A 23327-nucleotide genomic window follows, 5' to 3' on the forward strand; every position below is an offset into this window, starting at 1 on the left:
GAGTCCTCAAAGTTTAGTAAACAAGTGAAGAAGAAGAGTAGGTGGAAAGATAGGAGTCCCTGCAGAGCAACACCACAGGCATGCCAGCCTATTTGCAAGGAGCCTGTGGGAAGGAAGAAAGAAGTGTGGGAATCCATTCATTTAGTCTACAGATTTCATAACACCACTAGTCACGGTGGGCCACAGAATCCATGTAGGCTTGCTTTATGAAGGTATAGCATTACGGTCACTGGACTTCCTAACAGAACAGTTGTCAAGTTGACAGACTGAGGTTAAGCCTGATCCCTTTGAGTGTCTCAGCAGATGGGTATTCCCTTTGAAGTCCTGGCCCATTTCTGAAAGATAGATGTCTCTAAGGATCATGGAAATGGGGGACACTTATTCTCTGTCCCAGGTTCCTACCCACAGGTCATTCTGGAAAAGAAGCAAAAAGCAACATGACAATGGCTCTCCTTGGTTGGGTTTCTTGAGCTGGCTTCCTGGTTAAGTCAGTCAAGGAAGTTTGATTAACGGTATGACTCTAAGAACCAAGTGTTGCATGAGTTGCTAGGTGTGGCAAGATATGTAGCCAATTAGCAGATGAGTTCCAAAGACAAGGTACCCAGGCCTTCTGTCAAGGCAACTAAGGGAATCCATATTTTAGATTATGCAGGCTACAAACTTTGGAGATTTCCAATGTCATTTCTATTTTTCTAGACAACTGACCAAATTGAAAGATCAGATTCAATATCATCTTTGATGAAACAGTAATCTTAGGGCCTCTGATATATTCCCTATGGTGTAGACAGCACCTGCATGCTAGTGTATCCCAGAAGGAGTCAGGCTACAATTACAATGCTCTTTATTTCTTATGGTTTCTCCCACTTGCTTGTTCATCAGATACTTCTTTTTTTTTTTTTTTTTTTGCCTCTTCTCCTTTCTTGCTTCCATATATCTATTTGAAATATGTCTGAAATAAAATCCCAAGACTCCCAAGAATATTCTTGTGCTTGTAAACATGTGTACAACTTCCATCCACATATTTTCACATAACAATGTTTAAATGCCAAAGGGAAAGAGGGCGTTCATTGTGTGTCTGTGTGTTTTGTTTCTGTTTTTTTGTTAGTGTGTGTGTGTGTGTGTGTGTGTGTGTGTGTGTGTGTGTGTGTTGGCAGATATGCTTTCCTACTTTCTTAACACAGTTGGATGCAGGCTGTGGATTCTTTTAAATGTCCTTTAGGAGGCAGAAAAAAGTCATGGAAAAGCTTATATCCCAGCTCTGCCACTCACCACCGATTTGACCTTCAATATGTGACTTAAAGTCTTTAAAGCTCAGATTTCTTCCTAGTAAACTGAGGGTGAAAAATAAGGCAGAGACAGAGGATTCCGCTCAGTTCCTAAAAAGCACTGGATATAAATGGCTATAAGGTGATTCCCTTTCCTTTCCTTTTCTGATTAGACTACCTTAGTACAATTTAAGATGATGTTGTTCAATTATAAACATGAATCTCTGAAAAGAATCAAAGCTATCTTGTGATAGAATAGGGGGTCTCAGAAGCATTGCAGTCTGAAAGGGAGCAGGTGGCCATAATAGAGGGAAGGGGAGGATGTTGCTTTCCTGCATTTGTTTCACAGCACACGCCTGTGGGCAGTGGGATGGCCTATTTTCCAGCTCTGTTGGATACAAGCCCAGAGAAGTAGTCAGGGACTCTCAAGTCAAAAAATGATGCTGGTCTCTCCTTCATCAACTCCCTGAGAAAGTGGGGAATCCAATTTATAATGGTTCTAGAGGGGGGAAGGATATCAAGAGATGCTTGAGCTTAGGTGTTGGCCCACTGGGCTAATGTGCACAAAGCGCTTGGTACAGAGCAATGCTCATCAGTGTTTGTGATGGTTGGGGTAGTAGAGGTTGCTATTGTTGTTATTATTATTGGAAGTATTTGTCTAGAATCCCACCAAGGCAAAGACAGATAGCGCCTTCTTTTCTGTCTGGATGTTCTACCTGCATATCAGATTTACAAGTCTCAGGGGGCATTCTATGAGCTGTGCCTCTCCTGACTTTTGGACTATGCTCTGAGTTCTCCAGGATTGTTGTACCACATAGCATCTCATTCAGTTTTATCACACCTTGGATTGAAATTTCTACAAATTAATTTTTAAAGAAGGAAGCTAAAGCCCAGAAAATGGCCACAATTCCTAGTGTAAGGATGGTCAGGGGCTCTGGGAGGCAGGGAGGAGGAGAAACCTGATGCTGGGGTCTCCATGATGACCAGGTTCAGCCACACCGCCATGGCTTTAAGGGCACTTATCACACTGACCACTGGGAAGAGAGTAGAGGGTAGCTTTTAAATAGTTGTGCCCCAGGGGCACCTGGGTAGCTCAATCAGTTAAAGCCTCTGACTTCAGCTCAGGTCATGATCTCACAGTTCGTGGGTTCAAGCCCTGCATCGGGCTCTGTGCTGACAGCTCAAAGCCTGGAGCCTGCTTCAGATTCTGTGTCTCCCTCTCTCTCTCTGCCCTTCTCCCACTCATGTTCTCTCTCTGTCTCAAAAATAAATAAACATTAAAATTTTTTTAATAATAAATAGTTGTGCCCCAATCCCTCAGCCCCACTCTGGTTTTTCCACTGGCACACCCCTCCGACCTCTCCAGCAAAGATTGTGGGAATAGACCATTAGAGAGTTCATCAGTCGTTCAAGTAAAGATTCATAGAATTCAGTCTGCTTAACTCAAATTCAAAGGCATTTATCACCCTGCCACCAAGGCAGCTGACAGCTAAATGCTCTAAAAATTATTTCAAAATGATGCCTTTGCTTGGTCCTTGAAGCTGAGTGATTTAAAGGCTTTGCCTAAATCCTAAACTGTGGGCCGAGGTGGGCACACCACTTTCTTTTCAATATCCTCAATTAAAGTATGGATATACTCAATTATATCCATAATTAAGTATTATGTTCTGTTCTCCATACTTTGAGATCACGTCTGTTTCCCGTCACCATTAGTCTGTACCATCCCACCTGTATCTACTAACGGCGAACAGGCCCTATTTTTTAGTAGTTTTCTTGGATAGAAGTCCAGATACAAACCAGGCAGTGTGAAGTCACAGAATTGAGCTCTCCTCTTCTCCATAACTCCCACACTGAGTGGGAATCAGTCTAATGTGGTTCTAGGTAGTCACCCTTCCTTATAGCACCCTCTTCATGACTCCTTCACACATCTGGATCTCTGAAGCATTACTGCCTACTAGACTTTAAAGTGCTCGGAATTCTGTAAGAGTTGAACATGTACTATGTGTAACAGCCTTTTGGGGGACTGGATTCTTCGTCCACGGTCTTTAGCTACTACATGTGAAAGGTTTCCTTGGGCTTAGGGCTATGAAGAAAGGTCATAAAGGGCTTTCTTCATTGATGTATAAATAAGACTTCTCATCTGGAAAGACTCAAGGGATTGCTGTCTTGTGTGGCTTGGTTAGTTATATGAGAATCTTGCACCAAGAGTTGGTACCACACATAAATACACTCTGGTGATCTTGCACTGCTTGAAGATTCTCTTCTGGCCCATTGAACAAAAGTATCCACACTCCATTTCCCTACCCGTTCCTTTGCTTCTTGCCTATTTGTTGTGTGAGTATGGAGGAAGGGGGGTATTTTTTTAAGCTCCCCTGATGCCTGATATTCATTAACCTCATCTGCTGCTACATTCTGACTCCCCTCTTTGATCATATACTGGATGAGCCACATTGACAATTCATCATTCTGACAAATTGTAAAAGATAAACCATCTCACATCTCTTGGATTGTGCCCTGACAGCATGATCCAGACCCAGACACTAATGAAACACCAAGATACGTGCTCATCTTTCTGCGAAGGCTATGATTTCCCTTTTTCTCTATTACAAAAGGTTCTAGATTCATTGTATATTTGGCATTCACAATAGAGCTTAGAAATTTGCATCTTAGGGATAGATTAGTGTTTCAGATCTTTAAATTCAATCATACCTATTTCCTCTGCTTTAATTTACGTCTACTAATTTATCTCTCTCTGCTTTTACACCAATGCATATCCTGTTTCTTTTGAATGCCCCTTTATTTTTGTATCATGCCATAAAGAATAAAACTGTACCTAAAATACCTAGCACCAAAGCCCCATTTAGCTCACCTATATATTACTTCATTGTTCTCTTGGTTTAGAGACTGCCTCCCCTCTGAGCTCTGCACACATGAGACAGTCCCATCTCAAGCATAACACTATTTCCTTCACTAAAATATCAAAATCCGTTATTTTTTTAAATTTTATTTTAGAGAGTGAGCACATGAGTTGGGGAGAGGGGCAAAGGGAGGGGGTAGGGGTAGGGGTAGGGGGGGTAGAAATCTTAAGCAGGCTCCATGCTCAGCAGGGAGCCCAACAGGGAGCTTGATCCCACAACCGTAGGATCACAACCTGAGCTGAATCAAGAGTCAGACACTCAACTGACTGAGCCACCCAGGTGCCCCTCAAACCCCATTATTGGAAACAAAATTAAAAGTATCAAATGTAATTGGACACTTACTGCTTTTTGGTAACTACTGTTTTTACTCCTGCCACACACAGAATCCCTCATTTCTGAGGTGGCCAGTAAGTAGAAATACATACCGCAAAATTCAGAAAGTTATTCTCACCTACCTAGTGGGAGAGTTGATTTGTAAAATGTAGACTTAGCATCCTGTCAGCTCTGGGCGAGAGGGAAATTGGAAGTGTCAGCACTTTCAGCATGCTCTTGGAGGAGCTGTCATACCGGTACCATCCAGACTATGACCAATACGGACAAAGGAAAATCGAGGGCTGAGTAAAACCCCACTTCATTCTCTAATTATCATAACCATGTATGATTATGAAATAGAATTTACCCATCCCTAAGACATGGAAAAGCCTAAATCCCTGGAGCATGAGATGTATCTTTATGACATTACCCTTCTCTCCCCCATCACTACCCCCATCGCCCCCTACCCCATGCCACAGCCACACTGCTGTGGCAGATTCTGTGCCCTCACCTCATACTTTCATCAGACAGGAGCTCTGGTACCCACTTTGTATAACTTCCATCCATCCTTTCAAAATTCTCTTATAATATCTTCTTCTCTGAGAGACTTCCCTAATTTTCATAGCCCATATTTGATGGGGACATAGTAGACCAAGCACAGTATTGTTAAAGAATTTTTGCTTTGTGTGATGCTCTGTGTGTCTTTTCTCTATAATGCAACCTTTTCTCCAATGAGGTGTCTGTGATCAGACATGGCATTCTATTTGCTAAGCACAGGGCCTACTCTGGAAAATAGTAAGTGCTCAATAATTGTTTGCTGAAAGACCCTTGAAAGAGGAAGTGGATGTCTGTTGGATTAACCACCATCTCCCCCTCCCCCACCACCTGGTTTTGTCTATAGAAACAGGAGCCCAACCTATATGTTCCCTTCAAATGTGTGATCAATGCCATATTGATATGAAGTAAGCATTGCTCAGGCCATCAGGGGATGACGTTTGGGACTGAGGTTCAACAGACTCAGAGGAAGTGATGACAGGCAATGATCCTGGTCACTATTTAAAACAAAACAAAAAAAATCTATTGTCCTTCATTTGACAAGATGACTTCTAATTCTTTCAATGGAATGTTTATTTTGAGTCATATCCTGGCTATGAGAAAGCAAATGGCCTCATGCTTATATTTAGGGCTATAATGAAAGGAAACTGTGGTTTGAGAATTTGAAAGGAAGGTAAAGAGGATGGCAGAGAAGGACAAGATGTTTCTCACAGTGTGACTTTGGGGGAGGGTAAGATGGCTGAGGCAAGGTCACGTGGATGTTAGGACAATAATAACAATGAAAACAATGATGATAACAGCAAAGAGTGACCAAACGCTTGGTTCCATGCCAGGCCTAGAACTAAGCACTTCACATATATTCATGTATTTAATCTTCTCACGGATCTGTGAAGGTCTGCAGCATGAGGAGGTTAAATAACCCACCCAAAGCTGCACAGAAAGAAAGAGGCAGAGCTAGGGCATTGGACAAGCTAAGTGCAGATACCAGTTACTTCAGATGGGGTGCTGAAGAAAGGGAATGCAGGTGGAAACAGTACACCATGCTGGGGCTGAGGTTTTCATGGGTGAATCTAGGGTTTTGCTTTGGGAAGGAAGTGCAATGACCAGACCCAAGGGCATGGGGTTTTTCTCTTAGTTACACTGAGTAAAGAAAATTAAATGTAGTTTATCTAAACTTGGTCACCCACCTCCATCATTTACACTCTATATTTTCTTTAGGGCCATCATGGAACTGAGAAGGTCAGGATTGGTTCTCTTTGGCTATATTCACTTTCTGATCCAATTATGTCAAGGGCCTATGTTTGTTAAATGCTCAGTGAAGTGGTACCTCCAAAATGTTATCAGAGTTTCATTTGCAATGTGGCCTAATACAAAGTGTGGGGCTTTGAGTCAAAGGGATTGGAGTCTTCTATGTTGGATGCCTTTGGATAATTCAAATCACCTCTTTGATGCTCTGATTCCTCTTCTGTAAAATGAGGAGAGTAATTTTAGCTCTCTCATGGGTCTGTTGATGAATATCAAATGGATATTATATCTGCAAGCATTTTCTAAACTTCAGGGAGATGATGTAAAGGGTTATACTAGGGTTTAGCATTGTTCAGTCACTGTTCACTCAACAGCTATTTACGTCACTCCCACAGAGATCTGTTATGGGTGCTGGGGATTCTAGAATGAACAAGTAAACAAGACACCTACTCCAGGGGGAACAAACATTCCCACGTGGTGATAAAGGGCAATGATTTCAGATTCTAAGTGCTGTGAAACATCAAAGTCTGGAGAGATTTTTGGTTGTTTTTGTTAGACCACATTCCAACCTCTAGCACTGACTGATTGCAGAGTGCTTTAGCAGACCTATCTTCTAGACATTCATATCATGGTGGTTTGAAATCCAGGGTGATTCGCTACACTGTTGAGTTCCCACTGTAACTCCTGCCACCTGCCACTTGCCACTTGGTAAACACATCAAACACATGCTTGTCGAAAGCTCCACTAAATGCATGTCAGGGACTGGTGACTTCCTGATGTCCTCTTGCCATGAAATATTCATAAAGGACTATGGCATTCGGAGTTAAAACGTAACTGGAGGCTTTAATGAGCTTAATACCTTGGTTTTGGTGGTGGTGGCTTAGTATGGTAGTACAAAAGCAAGCTCCTCTGTAAGATGGCTCCTGTGTGGTTATACCAGTGACCAGGCCAAGTGATTTAAACTCTATGTATACTCATTTTCTCATCTACAAATTGAGGTAGAAAAAGCTCTGTAACTCATAGGGTTGTTGATTGTGTGATTTGAACTAATGCAAAAAGTACAGAGAATTGTTTCTGAGTACAGTACACCTTTAATACATGTTGGCTGTTACAGTTTTCCCTCCCTTCCTCCCTCCCTTCCTTCTTTCTTCGTTCCTTCCTTCCTTTCCTCCTCCCTCTCTCCCTTCCTCCCTTCCTTCTTTCCTTCCCTCCTTATTCTCTCCCCCCTTTCCTTCCTTCCTTCCTTTCTTCCACCTTCTCTCCCTTCCTCCCTCTGTCCCTTTCTTCCTTCCTTCCTTCCTTCCTTCCCTCCTCCCTCACTCTCTTCCTCCTTCCCTTCTTTCCTTTTTCCTTCCTTCCTTCCTTCCTTCCTTCCTTCCTTCCTTCCTTCTTTCCTTCCTTCCTCCCTCCCTGCCTCCCCTCCCTTCTTTCCTTCCCTCCTTCCTTCCTCATTCTCTCCCCCCTTTCCTTCCTTCCTTCCTTCCTTTCTTCCACCCTCTCTCCCTTCCTCCCTCTGTCCCTTTCTTCCTTCCTTCCTTTTTTCCTTCCTTCCTTCCTTCCCTCCTCCCTCACTCTCTTCCTCCTTCCCTTCTTTCCTCTTTTCTTCCTTCCTTCCTTCCTTCCTCTCTCTCCCTCCCTGCCTCCCTCCCTTCTTTCCTTCCTTCCTTCCTTCCTTCCTTCCTTCCTTCCTTCCTTCTTCCCTTTCCTCCTTCCTCCCTCCCTTCCTTCCTTGTTTCCTTTCCTCCTCCTTCTCTCCCTTCCTTCCTATCTTCCTTCCTTCCCTTCATAGATGAGAAAATTGAAGGCCTCAAGTTATTTTTGCATGAGTCAAAGCAAGTTAGTGGGAAAACATCTAAAATTCAATGTGCTGTTCAGTATTTACGTCCACTACAGGTCATAACCATAGGTTCAGGTGTTCCTCTGGGCCTGGGTTACTTTTTCAAGTGGATCAGGCTACTGAGCAAGCAGACTTTCTTTTTTACACACAGCTCAAGATGAAAGGACGTGTGGCAGCTATTTCATGGACTCCTTGCCTTCTGTCTTCACGCAAAGCTGTGCCACCTAAGCTGTGAGACATGCTTTACACCCCCAGATGCCTGCACTGGGGACAAACAGGCAGTATTTTGCCGCTCTATTGTGAATAATCATAACAATTACCTTTTGTTGAAACCCTAATATATACCAGGCCCTGGGCTAGGTAGTTTCCATATAGCATTTAATTTTTTGAAATAGTTGTTATTATCTTCCTTTTAAAATTGAGAAAAAGCAGTTATGTAACTTATGTTGTATCACACAGTGAGTTTCTGGCCCATCTGATCTCAAGCCTGTGTGTTTTCCCCTAGAAAGCATTGTAGAGAGAAAATCATACTAAAAGTATTACTGTGCCATGCTCAGGATTCATACAGAGCTTTCTGAAATTTAAAATGCAAAATGTCTGCTGCTCATAGGGGGCATCATGGGTAATAAACACCATGAACACCTCCGAGTACCTACACAGACCAAACCCTTTGCCTTGATTAGGTGACTTATCTTACTTATCACAGGGAGGGAAAACAAAGATTTCTCTTCTCTTCTCTTCTCTTCTCTTCTCTTCTCTTCTCTTCTCCTCTCCTCTCCTCTCCTCTCCTCTCCTCACCTCTCCTCTCCTTTCTTTTCTTCTCTTTTCTTTTTCTTTAGAAGAAAACCAGCCTCAGCAATTGGTGGTAAGCTTTCCCCAGCAGTGATTACTATGGCTTCCTGGACATGTCACCCATGAGACATCTGGTAGACACCAAGAGCTTAGAGCTAGAGCCTGAGTGTGGTTGCGGCAGCTAACACGATGTAAATGTTTAAAGCTCTAATCAGACATCCAGTCACTGGCTTCACGGTTGCTTTTCCTTTTGATGAGGAAATATGCAATTCCTTAGGGGTGAATGTCAAATGTTCATAAATAGAGAAGCATCTGAAATATCTATGAGCAATACTTATTTATAGAAATCATTTATCTGGAGTCTCTCTGTGACTTTCCAGCTCCTGTATTTATCTGTTGCATTACCTATTGCCGTATAGCACCCTTAATATCCACACACTCTTTCTATTTATATGCATGGAATCTAATTGTTTCCAAATCTCTAACTAGTGGCTACAGTAATTCACCTCCTGCCAGCTATCAGTGGAAGATCTTCCTTGACTTCAGAGTCTACCCACAGAAAACTATTGGCAAATCAGGTAGGTGTCTGTCCAGTTTCCCCTGCATCAATCAGCAACTACATTTGTTTCTATGGATCATGCCTGTCCTAACCAATGTGGGGTTCTTTTCTTATGTAATGCGTTTTGGACCCACCTTTTCACTTCCTTCTTCTTCTGACCCTTCCATGAATGTTCACATGTATGTGCATTCTAGGCATAACAGTGACTGTTACCTAATGCAAATGACCAAAATAGTGGGAAAATAAATTCATTTTAGATTATGGAGATGGGAGTTCAAACCAAGTACCCAATTTTGTCGCTATGCCACTTTGGGCTAATGTCATAAACTCCTTAAGTCTCCTCATCTGTAGGACCTGATTAGTAATACTAATCTTATCATTTTTTGGTGGAGGGTAAGTTGTAAATTACATGTTCTGCCTATAAATGCTGGTTCTCTGAAACAGACTCTCCCAAGGCCTTTACATAAATAACATTTGCTAAAAACTTACTCTGTGCAGGAACTATTGTTTGTATTTTTCAACTCACTTAAGCCCCAAATAATTCTAAGGGGTAGATACTCTTAGTATTCCAGTTTTATAAAGTAAGAAAACTGATTGCCATAGAGGTCGGTAACTTGAACAAGAACTCAATGGCTAGGAAGTGGGGGAGGGGGTAGGAGAGCAAGATTCCACTCCTCATTTTTCTGAACCCAAAGTGCCAAAGAAACTATTTATTGCTGAATCCTTAGCACCTAAAATAGTGTCTGGCTCTGTAGATTTGATTTGATGCTGTGAGCTACTGTTATCTCCAGAATTATATTATGTTCTTGTTTTGTGATATTTAATAACCATCTAGTTGGTTTATCATGTGAATACACCTGACAGTTAACTTACAAATGCAAATGAATGTGTGTAGTCAGCTGTTTCAAACAGGTTGGTCTCTTCTGAGGAATACTGATGGTAGATTGAGGACATTGATGAAGCTATACTAAAAAAAAAGACAGCTAATATTTGTGGTGTGCTCGCTATATGCCAACAGGCAATACCAACCACTCAATATATACTACCTTCTTTGATCCTTACAACAACCCTACGAGGTAGATAACATTGTTACTCTAATTGTATGGATGAGGAAACTAAGTAACAGAAGTGTAAGTAACTCGATAGTTACTTAAGTAACATTAATGGTAACAGTTTAATACAATATAATCCCTGATATTCATTCAGTCTCCAAATCCCCCTTTTAGGTGAGCTAGTCACTAAACCTTTTTAAGCTTCATTTCAGGTACAAATTTAATGGAGATAATAATATTACCTAACTCACAGCGTTACGGGAATTAATGAGCTACTATGTTCTTGAGACAGTCCTTGGCACGTTAAAGGGTGAGCTCAATCCAGATCAATCATTAGCATTACCAGCTGCTAGATTTCAAGCTCTCTAAGTGCAGATATCATGTCTTTAGTTTACTTTCATTCCCCCACCCCAGCACCCAGAAAGGGAATCGTTGCCTATGGTTGGTGCACAATAAATGTTTTTGAATGAAACTGAACAGAGAATGGGGATCAATTAATGGGGATCAGAATCCCCCAGGAGGAATTTAGGTGAATGGACTTCAGAAATGCTGGGAGCTTGGAGAAAGGTGAGGTTGTTTGATCAGCCCCCTTCCATCCATGTAATAAAATCAATGACCCCCCCATCCCCAACTTCCACTCTTAAGAGGCCCCATTTCTTGGGCTTCCACTGACTTCTCTAGTGGCAGGAATGAGACTGATACAGCTTACGACCTTCCACTGCCCCCTGAGTGGGCTGGCTAGAGGGACGCGAATGGGCAAATGCCAAGGGATAAGTAATCAAATGGTTGTTAATCAACCTCCTTCACTTCATTATTGCCTCCTGCCCACAGGGGACACACTCAGAGCACGGATTTACCTGTGACAGGTGGCAGGCCTATTAACATGTTCCAAAGCACAGAAGACTGTGTGCATCTAGACACATGCATGCCTACATACATTTACATAAACAGGCACTCAGAGGAAAAGAAACATCAATGATGGTGGAGCCTACCAAAAAAAAATCATGCTCCCTGGGCTTAGTTGTTGAACAGCAACCCCCGCTGGAGAACCAGGGACCGTAATTTGTAATCATGTAGTGCCAACATGCCTGGGTGGTGGTGTAACACATTTATAAATCAGACCCTAATGAACAGCCTCTGTGCTTTATGACTGCTTTTAACTCTTTCTCACTTCTCAGCCAGCAGGAAATAGGAAGAAATAAAAAAGTATGTACCAGGAGAGAAAGAGGAAAATTATATTCCTAATAATTTCACTTGCAGAAAAGGAATAAAGGGAGAGTAGCTATCTTGTTGTAGTTGCGATACTTAATATAATAATGGCTATGGCACATTGAGTGCTCACCATGTGCTGAGTGGGGAGACAAACAGATCTGATGTTGGGCATGAGGTGTCTTTTTGACCGGTCATGACCACTTGATTTCACACATGCACACACACTCCATCCCCAGGCACTTAGAATCCCCCCACCCTATCCAAATTATACACTCCCCACCTTTCTATATACCACAGATTTTACTTACATTTGTTATTTAATTCCTTGCTGCCACCCCCACTCCCATCTGAGGACATAAACTGTCAGAGAGCAGGAGGCTTGGTCTCTTTGCTTACTGTTGCAATCCCAGTGCCTTAACCAGTGTCCTGCATACAGTAGGCTCCCAATGAATGTTTAGTGAATGAATGAGTGGTTATTACTGCATTATAGCATCGTCTCCTCTCCCCTTGCACACACAGGCACATGCATTCACTTGCACACCAGCTGGCTTGCTACGGACAGCTCCTTGAGGTCAACATCTGCTTTGCGTTTATCTCTGGCCCCAGGATTTAGCACAGTGCCTGGCACAGCCTTAAAGGAACAACAGTTCCTGCTGGTAAACTTTCCCCCACAAATGTCCTCCAGGGCCCATCCCTTTCAGTTTTAAAAGGCTTTGTGAGGTCCCACTTTTCAATTCTTTTCTTCACGTTCTCTTCACTTTCCTTCCATACCTTCCTCCAATATTTTCTTCTGAACAATTATTTCTCCATTTTCATTCTGAGCTGTTGCTTTTTTTTTCCCTTGTGACACCCTCATCTACCACCAAGCAACATGTCTCCCTCCTGGGGACGCTATGTTGAAATCTGTGCTACAGATATATCGCCAGCATGGGCTTAAAGAATACTTGCCAAAGTGGTATCCAGGGAGCCCAGCCTGTGTAGAGTGGCTACAAGGTGTTATTTGGCCAGAACGAAGAGAGGGAACTGGAAAGACAATTCTGGAAGGAAAGAAAACTTTTGGCTCAGGCTCATATTAAAGGCAAGAGCCCAAGACTACAGTGCCAAAGACCTGCCTGTGGGATGCCTGCAGTAAGGAAGTTGTGGAATAAAGAGGAAGCCAGATAGAAATAAATGAAGACATGTATTCTGGACAGAATTGAGTATATTCACTCATGGTTTCAATCAACACTTACTGAGTACCTTCTTGGCGTCAGCTGCCCTACTGGGTGGCAGGGTTATCCCATTGAGATGCACCCAGTCTCTATCCTGTTACATCTTCGAGCCCAGTGGGGGGTCAAGCATAAATAACTAGTCAAATGAATATATACTGAATAGTGGATGAGTACATAAACACTTGGTGGGAGGTTCTGATCTATCTGGAAGGGTCAGGAAAGGTCCCTTCAGAGAGGCCACTCTCTTTTTTTAAAAAATTTTTTAATGTTTATTTTTGAGACACAGACAGAGCATGAGCAGGGAAGGGGCAGAGAGAGGGAGACAGAGAATCTGAAGCAGACTCCAGGCTCCAGGCTCCGAGCTGTTAGCACAGAGCCCAACGTAGGGCTCGAACTTGTCAACCGTGAGATCATGACCTGAGCTGAAGTCGGACGCTCAACCCACTGAGCCACCCAGGTGCCCCTTCTTAATTAAAAAAAAAAAAGAAATTAATGTTTCACAGAGGCCACCCCTTTGTTGAGATTCAAAGGTGGGGAACAGTTACCTGGGTACAAGAAGGTGAGGAGAGTTGATGGGTATCCCAAGTAGAGGTGGTAATATATGCAGAGCCTATATTTGGGGAGATAGCATATAAGAGGAAATGAAAGAAGGCCAAATGGCTAGAGCAAGGAGCCAAGGAGATTAGTTTTAGAAGAGGCTAGAGAGATGGGCAGGGATCCCATACCGAAGAGAAACAAAGACCACAGAAGGGATTATGGCCTCTACCGTTAGAAGGATGGGAGACTGTTGGAGGGATTTTAGCATAAGAGTGATATGACCCCATTTGCATTTTTTAAAGTTCAATCTGGTGAATATGTAGGAAATGGTCTGGATGGAATAAATAGTGGAAACAGGATGCCCAGCTGGACAGTAGCTGCAGGAGTCCAGATAGATTATGATGGCTTGGATTAGCATGCTGGTCATGGAAGGAAGGAGGATGGGTGGAGAATATGAAATGGACAGGAATTGATAACAGATACAATGTGGCAGGTGAGAGAAGTTCCCTGCATGGTGCTTGGCTTTCTGGATTGTGCAGCTGGATAGCTGGGGGTGATACGTGATGGCATAAAGGGCCACTGGGTGAAGGCAGGTAGGCATAGAGGAGAGGCATTAGGAAGTTTGGGTCCAAAGCTTGGCTTCATCACTCTCTGGTCATAAAAAAATCTGTGACATTTACTTCACCTTTCAGAGCTTATTTTATTCATTTGCAAGGTGAGGATAACAATGCCTCACCGATTGAGTGGTGAAAATAAGATAAGACAAAATATCTAAAGTGTGCAATGCAGCGCCTGGCTCTAAGCTCTCATTCCACAGACAGAGGTGGTCATTGCATTACTAACTTCATGATCTCAAGCCAGGCAATTAACCTCTTTTCTCATCTGTGGAATGGAAATAATCATGGTGGCTCCCTTGCACTTTGCCGTGAAGGACAACACAGAAACAGCACCTACCACAGAGTGAGTGCTCAATGCACATCATATTCGTTAACGCTAACATTCCAGAAATGGACCTGTTTTCTGCTTGGCTGAAAGAGTAACAAATAACTGCATGAAGGAGCAAAGTAGCCAAGATCAAAAAAAAAAAAAAAAAAAAAGACATTTGCCTGTTTCTGTTCATGTCTGCCTTTGTCAGAGTCGTCTTTTGCATCTAGACCACCACTCTGCAATCCATAAAATGGAGATAAAAGTTTGTTTCCACTTTACCTCCCATGAACCATGGAAAGGACCCCGGGCATGTGGGGCACAACAGATCACTGCTTCTAAACACATTCACAGAAAGAGGAGATTCTTCTTCAGAAAAGTCAGAAGATAGCATCTCAGCCTCCAGGGAGCTCTGGACAAAAAAGCCAAGAGATAATGAAAGAGAGGGGTAGGTGGACAAAGACATAGCCTGGAGCTAACTGTGAGAGACAGCCTGCCTGCTGTCCACCCCTATGTAGCAGTGTCAAGTCAGGGCCCATCACTGTCGATGAGAAATCAAATCCAGGGACTGTGAGAGGGTACATTCCGAGGAGTAATTTATCTCTGGAGGCTGAGCCTGTGTAATGTCCTTACTAATCTCGGGCTCCTGGGTTATGAAGCCTGCCATCGGGGATGAGTTATATTTTCAATAAGTCATTCTAGCTAATCAGGCTTTCTCATCATAAGCTGCTAAAGAAGAGACAGGACGAACCACTCAGCAGCTTCTGAGCGGGTGTCCCAGGGAGAAGAAAATTCTTGGCAAGGGCCTCCTGGCCCAAAAGGGCACTGCCATCACCCCTCCCCTTGGCAACTGGCACAGAGGGAAATACAGACTGCGCAAGCACAGGAAGATGACGGGATCTGTGTTTGATAAGGTTATGATTAAATCAAGGTTTTTGCTCTAATTACACTGCCTTTAAATAAATGCAGCCTAGTAAGTAATTGTAATTGATGTGCAATTAAACATGTATTTATATCACCATTGCCTTTCTCTGTGCAGCTGTATATTCCTGCTTCTCATTGTGGCTGGAGATGCTGAAATCTCCAGGAAGAGGAAGCCTCGTTCCTCTCACATGGGTGCTTGGTTTCCATGCTATCACAGGAGCTCTGGGCACCCTTAGAAATGTCACAGCACTCCAGGGCCTGAATGATAGATGCAAGTCTTCTCCATTGACCTTTCCAGAAGAGTAAGGGGGCCAAGCATCCCAATTATCTCTCCCTCTGCCTGCAGAAGCTTCTTATCTTCTCTGCGCACCCGAGGGGCCATTAAGCACAGACCCAAATTTGAAAGGGGGTGACAAGTCACAAGCAGGTACAACATCACTGGAGTCATCAAAAAGCAGTGATGAAGATCTTTGAGATGCTAAGTGGGAAGTCTGTGCATTTCTAGGTGTGTTAGCTATGTGGAAGACAAGACCCAAATATCGCAAGATGGACACAAGATGACAGGTAAGGAGTTGCAGGAAGATTGAAGCTCTATTTATATTTCAGAGAACATTAATGAATGCCAGTAACTAGAATAAATTGTAAGACTAAAGACGATATGCCCTCAGGATGCTCACAGTCTAAGCCATACGAAGGTGGAAAACCAGCTCAGGCAAAGGGTTAAAAAACAGTGAAAACAAAAGGTTAGACACTGAGCTTGAACAACGTTGACTGTTGATTTGGGACCTAGATGAATATTATAAACCTTTGACCTCCTTCCCCAGCAGCCATGATGTAACACCCCTCACTTGAGCCTCTCCTCACCCATCAGAGTGCTAATTACAGGGCCAGAGAAATACCACCGTCCACCTCATCTGTTTTTATTCTCCTGCTAAAGGACACCATGCATCTCCCTGACAGCTAGTCATTACAGGAGCATATGGCACCACAGGCTTCTGCCGGGGACAGCTAAGCCCCTCAAGAATGCACGCAGAGCTCTGGGCTAAACTGGTGCTCAGAAGGGATGCCAACCGTCACCAGATCCCATGAGTAGTGCAGGTTTCAGACACCCAGAGGAGTGTTGTGACACAAGCCTCAAGGGGGTGAGGGTGTTGGTGGAAGGGAAAAACAAGGAGGAGGGAGAAACGGCTCACCTTGTCTTATTACAGCTCTCTGGGTTCAGTTTCAGATGGAGAGCACTTGGAAGGTGAAAAATGGTTTTCAGAATATTAAAAAAAAGAAAGCCTTGGGGCGCCTGGGTGGCTCAGTCGGTTGAGCGTCCGACTTCGGCTCGGGTCATGATCTCACAGCTTGTGGGTTTAAGCCCCGCGTCGGGCTCTGTGCTGACTGCTCAGAGCCTGGAGCCTGTTTCAGATTCTGTGTCTCCCTCTCTCTCTGACCCTCCCCCATTCATGCTCTGTCTCTGTCTCAAAAATAAATAAACGTTAAAAAAAAAAATTAAAAAAAAAAAAAAAAACAACAAAGAAAGCCTCGAGGCACCTGGTTGACTTAGTCGGTTAAGTGTCTGGCTTCAGCTCAGGTCATAATCTCACCATTCATGAGTTTGAGCCCTGCATGGGGCTCTCTGCTGTCAACACAGAACGCATTTCAGATACTCTATCTTTGCTGCTTCGCCACTCACTCTCAAAAATAACACATTTAAAAAAGTTTTTTAAAAAGCCTCACTTTCTCCTTTCTGAGCTCCTCTTAGCTAACAAGCACTTCTCCATGCAATGTTTTACTTGACCTTTACTCTATGGCAGGGAATTACCATCTCTCAGTGACTAATTTAAACAAAACTGAGACTCAGAGACTTTAAGGGACTTTTCAAGGTCAGAAGATTAGGTAAATGACAGGTTTGGGAGCAAAACCCAGCTTTTCTGATTTCTGGCCCAATGTTCTTTAAAAGCCAGTCAAATAAATGGGCACAAGGGATCTTTTAGTGATGATAGAAATATTTTAAAACTAGATGTGGTGATGGCTGCACAACTCTGTAAATTTTCTAGAAATCACTGTGCACTTAAAACAGGTGAACGTTATGGTATGTAAATTATATTTCAATCTTCTCTTTAAAAATAAAGGCAGCCAAGGGTCATAAACAGAGCATGGGCTTTGGTGTCATGATACTATGGTCCAGATTCTGATTCCAGATTTGTGCCTTCAGTAACCTTGAACAAGTTCCTTAACTTCTTTACATATAAATTCCTTCACCTTTAAATTCAGAATAATATTACCTACTTCTCAAGATTGCTATGAAGATCTGAACTGAAGCAATAGAACTCATTTTATTTGTTATTTCTGATGCCTAAGAATCATGATATAAAAAATAAAGTAATTATCTCTCTGCTGCTTCCTTAACCACTAATGTTTACTCATGTCAAGGCTGAACCTTGTATGAGCATAAGGCATATGATATAGTTTTGGTCAAAGCCCTAAATCATTGCATCTAATGGTCATAATACTAGCAAATCACAGTGGTTCCACATCCCAAGGACATATACACCCTCAGCTTCTCCTCAACAGTGTATTCTCAAACTTGACTGCTCATCTGGGGAGCTGTAAAAATGCTGATGCTTGGGCCCCACCCCAGAATATTTTATTTAAAATTTTTTTTAATGTTTATTTATTTTTGAGACAGAGAGAGACAGAGCATGAATGGGGAGGGGCAGAGAGAGAGGGAGACACAGAATCGGAACCAGGCTCCAGGCTCTGAGCCATTAGCCCAGAGCCTGACGCGGGGCTCGGACTCACGAGCCATGAGATCGTTTCCTGAGCTGAAGTCGGATGCTCAACCGACTGAGCCACCCAGGCGCCCCCAGAATATTTTATTTAAATAGTATGGAGTGTGGCCTGGGCTTTGGGGAGTTTTGTCCCCATGTGATTCTAATTGCCACAAAGTAAGAGAACAAGAACTCATTGGCTTTTAGCTCTGACTACAATATGACCCATCTGGGGAGCTTAAAAAAGACCCAGCCTGAGCCTCACATCCAGAGATTCTGATTTAATTGGTCTAGGGTGGAATGCGGGCCCCTGTGCATGTTAAAAGTTCACCCAGGTGACTCTGATGTGAAGCTCGGCTGAGAACCACTGCGTTTTTCAAACCTTCTCGATAAGCTGCCTTATGGGTCAAGGATCCACTCCACAGTTCCCCACCTCGTTCCTCTGCAGAGCAGCATCCAGAGGAAGGGCTTACAGGATGGTATGATGGGCTCTTATATAAGTCATTTGATGTTGATCTCAGATGGTATGCCTGCTGCTCTTATGCAAGCCCTGGGGCACTGAGAGCTCCCAGGGAGGTAGGAAGGGTGTTATCACCAATGCCAATGTAAAAAGGGCATAAGCAGTGTGGCTAAGTCTGCTTCAAGTCACAAGACTGCATAGTGCGTGGAGCTTGAACATGGATCGGAAGAGAGCTTCCAGGTAAAGAATTCATGAGGCTTTAAGATCCTCTCAGGAAAGGATGGGCCATCAGTTCAGCCATTCAACAAATACCTGTGGATTCGCCCCACTATGGTGGGTGTGGTGGCAATGGTGAGCAAGATAGATGCCTTTTCAGAACTAAATAATAAAAACTGAAAACCTGGGGCACCCGGGTGACTCAGTCAGTTGAGCCATCTCTTGATTTTGGCCATCTCTTGGTCCATCTCTTGATTTTGGCTTAGGTCGTAACCTCACAGTCGTGAGATCGAGCCCCACATCAGGCTCCACACTTGGCATGGGGTTTGCCTAAGATTCTCTCTCTCTCTCTCTCTCTCAATATCCCTCTGCCCATCTCCCCCACTTCTTCTCTCTCTCTTGCTTTGTCTTTCTAAATACATGCATACATACATACATACATACATGCATACCTACCTCTGTTGTAGGCAAACCTTTCACTAAATGAGCCTGAGCTCACCACCAACTCCCTTACCCCCAAATCTCTGTTGGTCACCCCTGCTGCTCTTCTGGAAGGGCTCTGGCATTTCCCATACATGAATGACTGTCACAGACCTCACAACTCTTCATGCCCACACCTTCCTGACCCATGCCCTGCCTTTCTTTCCTGCCCCTGCCCCTACCAAGACCCAGGCTTTTTTTTTTTTTTTTAAATCATACTAGTTGCCACTTGAGGGACCCTGACAGTAGAAGAACTGGGGGGGAATCCATGAATCAGGCGGAGCTAAGCCTGGCAGATTTGGTCTGAAAAATGTGCTCCTTTAAAAGAGTTTTCATAAAATTCTAGGAAGACAGAGAGTTTCACTCACTGAACAGTTCAATATGTATCTTATCACTTCGAACACATTTCTAGTTCTGGATGCTCAGGGCAGAGCAGCAATGTCTTGTCCTTGATTGTGAGATGGGCCTTTCTGTCTTCACTATTTGCCCCCATCAGTCATTTGTGCCCCCTCCCTACAGGGTCAGGTGGTCTGAGGGCACCAGTTCCGGTAGACTGAGCTGTGACACAGCGTCAGCACCTGCCCCAGATCCCTGCGATTTGTATTCGCAGGAACAAGAGAACCCACAGTTCTGGCTGTCATTTTTCCCTCTGCACTTTACACCTGTACTCCTTTCTCCCACGTGTTGCCCCCTTTCCCAAAATAGTAGGAGGCTGATGTTATCAGGAATGCACTTGGAAGAGATAAGAGCCGGGGACCTCCACTGCTGTGATTTGGGACCTCACTCACCCTTACTCAGGTGGTCTAAACTACCTCATAAATCTAGTCCATTCAACAGTTGATCAAAAAGCCCACCCAGGGGCGCCTGGGTGGCTCAGTCAGTTGAGCGTCTGACTTCGGCTCAGGTCATGATCTCAGGGTCCAGGAGTTCGAGCCCCACATCAGGCTCCGTGCTGACAGCTCAGAGCCTAGAGCCTGCTTCAGATTCTGTGTCTCCCTCTCTGCCCCTTCTCTGCTCATAGTCTCTCTCTCTCTCTCGAAAAATAAATAAACATTAAAAAAATTTTTTTTAAAGCCCATCCAAACACATTCTTACGGGTGACATCAGAGAACTATTACTGATTTTCTATAGCCCAGTTCCCTTATCAGTAAAATAGAGATAGTAATAATTAATGAGATAAGGTGTATCACATGGCATATAATTAATATCAATGTTACCCATTATTATTGATGTTTTTGGCTACCAGAAGAAAATTACTGTGTAGTTTTTTAAAACAGTGTTTGGAATGATCCCATGATATAAAGAGTAATGGATGAATGCTTGCTACGTGTTGTGTATTATTTTAAGGAATTCGCTAATATCATCTCATTTAAGCCTTACAGCAATATATCAGGTAGGTACTCTTATCATTCTCATTTCATAGTTGAAGGAAATGACCACAGAGAATTTAAGTAAGTGTACCAATAATTATTCTTTCTCCGTGTTAATAAAAATCTTGGGCAGATTCCAAAGGAAATGAGAGGGAGAGAGAAAAAAGAATCTGATGGAGAAAAGATAATCTGGGAGAGAGAGAAAAAAGAATCTGATGGAGAAAAGATAATCTGAAATAGGTGCAAACAAAACAGAAAGAGGCAGCATGGCAGATGGGACACCGGTGGTCTGAGGGCAATGGAGTGCTTGATGCTTTGGTAAAACTCTGTGAAGTTCTATTCACAAAAAGGCCATGTGGTAGATGGGGACAGGAGCGAACAATGGGACGGGGGAGAGTGGAAGTGTCAGAGATAAGATGGAAAATTCAGATAAGGCAATGCACGTGTCCTCTGCACATTGGTAATTCCTCCTCATTTAATCCATGCCATGTGCAGACAATATTTAATAAAATAATGAATGAAGCAATGAATAAGTAATGTCCATAGCCTAAGGCAGCAAGCATGGTAACATCTTTCTACTTCCCAAGCCCTGAACATGACTGTCCTTTTGAATCCAGTTATCAGTACATTTCAGCCGGTACTATACAGGCATTTTATAGTTGGGATATAGCCAGACAACATCTTATCATTCCTGTTGAACACAACTGGATTGAGAGGGATTGAGCATCCCACCAGCACTTAGGTGGATAAGCTTATGCTATGGAAATCCTAGATCAACAGCGTTCGGGTCTCCTTGGCCAAAATGATTGACTGGAGAAGCAGTGGGGAGAGTAACAAATCCTTCTTCATTTTCAAAACCATAACAAGATTGAAAAGAACAGAGCTCCTTCAGTGAATCTCCCATTAAAATGAAAGCATATCATGGACGGAGGCCCTGTCCACTCCATTTCCAAGACAAGCATAATGCTGCTGACACAGGAGAAGCCTTGCTCTCCTAGGATGAGGGTTTGGCCTCACAGGCTAATAGAAATGGCCTCAGTGGGTTGAAGAGGCCAAGCCTGGCATAACCTGTGCCATTTCTGTCACTTCTGGAACTGGGGGATGAAATCAGCCAGAGCTGTTACTTTCTCCGTCCCAGACCTGATTCCATTTTCATCTCTTGTAAGATCTATCATGATTTTAGCAACGTGATTCTCCTGCAACGTGCTATTCTGGTTCTTTCTTTGTGGTTTGCATGAGATTGGCCAAAAAAAAAAAAAATCATTGGAAAGTATCGTCTTATTTTCACAACCTCTTGTTCCACTTATCTAATGCCCTCAGATCCAGTGGCTGCCAGCGATTCTGATTTGAATTCCCCAGCCCCATCCTGATTTGCGTGCAATTGTTCTACTGGAGGGGATGGCTACTTATTATGCAGAAGGTACTTTCAATGTGCATAGCAGCCTGACTGCTTCAGCAACCAGAGGGCTTGCTTCTTAGGGACTTTTCCTAGGGACTTGCAATTTTTTGAGGCGAAGCAGAGACATTTGCATGAACTGGAGCCATGCAATACTAAAATGTGCTGTAAATTGGACTCATTTAAAATTTTACAGCAGTAATCTTCCCTCAATCTCCTTTAGAACTGGCAATGAGAAAGCAAGGCATTCCCAGATTAGCTTCCAATGAGAAAACACCCATCTCTGGATAATGAGCAGCACCGCATATTCGATAAGTGCCCAGCTCTGGATCCAGAGTATCCACACTAAAACTCTAGCTCAGCCATTTACCAGCTCTACGATTTTAGGCAGGTTGCTTACTCCAGCTGATTTTGGATTTGTCATCAGTGGGGTTGCAGAGATTAAAGGAATAATAACTAACCTGTAAAGCACCTAAAATGGTGCCTGAACATGAAAAGCCCTCAAGAAATGTTGGTTTTTATTCATTCTACTACAGCCGGCTTTTATTCCTGTGGCTATTTCTATCGCCACCATCAAAGATAGACAGTTATGATATCAACCCCAAATTTCTCCCACACCAATTTATCCTAGTGGTTTTTCTCACTACTTCCCCACGATGGACCCTCAGTCTGAGCCTAAACAAAGTCTACTGAAAAGATGAACTTTTATTGTTGCCGATTAATAAAGGCAGATAGATCCTCAGGGAATCTGTCCTACAGCAGTAAATTATAATTGCTTGAATGAGTGAGACCATGCCTGCAATACTATATCCAGTTCTAGAAACCACATATTGGAAGAGGTATTAATAATCAAAGATATAGATTAAGATCATAAGGGGGGCTGATAGATAACAAAAAGAATGAGCATGGGATACTATGTTTTAATGTTTTTTTAATGGGGGAACTATGATAGCTGCATTCTTATTTTTTACTTTTTTCATTATTTATTTATTTATTTATTTAAGTAGGCTTCATGTCAAGTGTGGAGCCCAATGTGGAACTTGAACTCATGACCTGAAATGAAGACCTGAGCTGAGATCAAGAGTTGGGAGCTTCACCAGTTTAGCCACCCAGGTGTCCCTGATAGCTACATTTTTATTGATTCATTTATTCTTTCTTTCAAGAATAACCTTTTGAGACCAAACTTCCAATATGGCAGAGTTTAGCTCAGCAAATCCTCTCTCCCTCCCCAAATCAACTAGAAAACTAGAAAAAAAAATATTTTTAAAAGATTAAAAAAATATTTTTGGGCATTGGAAATCAA

At 43.0% G+C, this 23327-nt stretch overlaps 1 protein-coding gene across 3 annotated transcripts in view; it reads right to left on the reverse strand.

The window, feature by feature from the left end:
* Nucleotides 1–23327, reverse strand: part of AGBL1 (AGBL carboxypeptidase 1) — a 774608-nt gene that overhangs the window by 116345 nt on the left and 634936 nt on the right. For all 3 annotated transcript variants that reach the window (XM_042941057.1, XM_042941055.1, XM_042941056.1), the window contains 2 exons: nucleotides 10357–10450; nucleotides 4639–4764 (listed from right to left, as the gene is read on the reverse strand). In XM_042941057.1, the coding sequence (XP_042796991.1) occupies nucleotides 4639–4764; nucleotides 10357–10450 (220 nt within the window). The remainder of the gene's footprint in view (nucleotides 1–4638; nucleotides 4765–10356; nucleotides 10451–23327) is intronic.

The sequence above is a fragment of the Panthera leo genome, chromosome B3, assembly GCF_018350215.1.
Source record: "Panthera leo isolate Ple1 chromosome B3, P.leo_Ple1_pat1.1, whole genome shotgun sequence".
Classification (NCBI taxonomy): Eukaryota; Metazoa; Chordata; class Mammalia; order Carnivora; family Felidae; genus Panthera; species Panthera leo.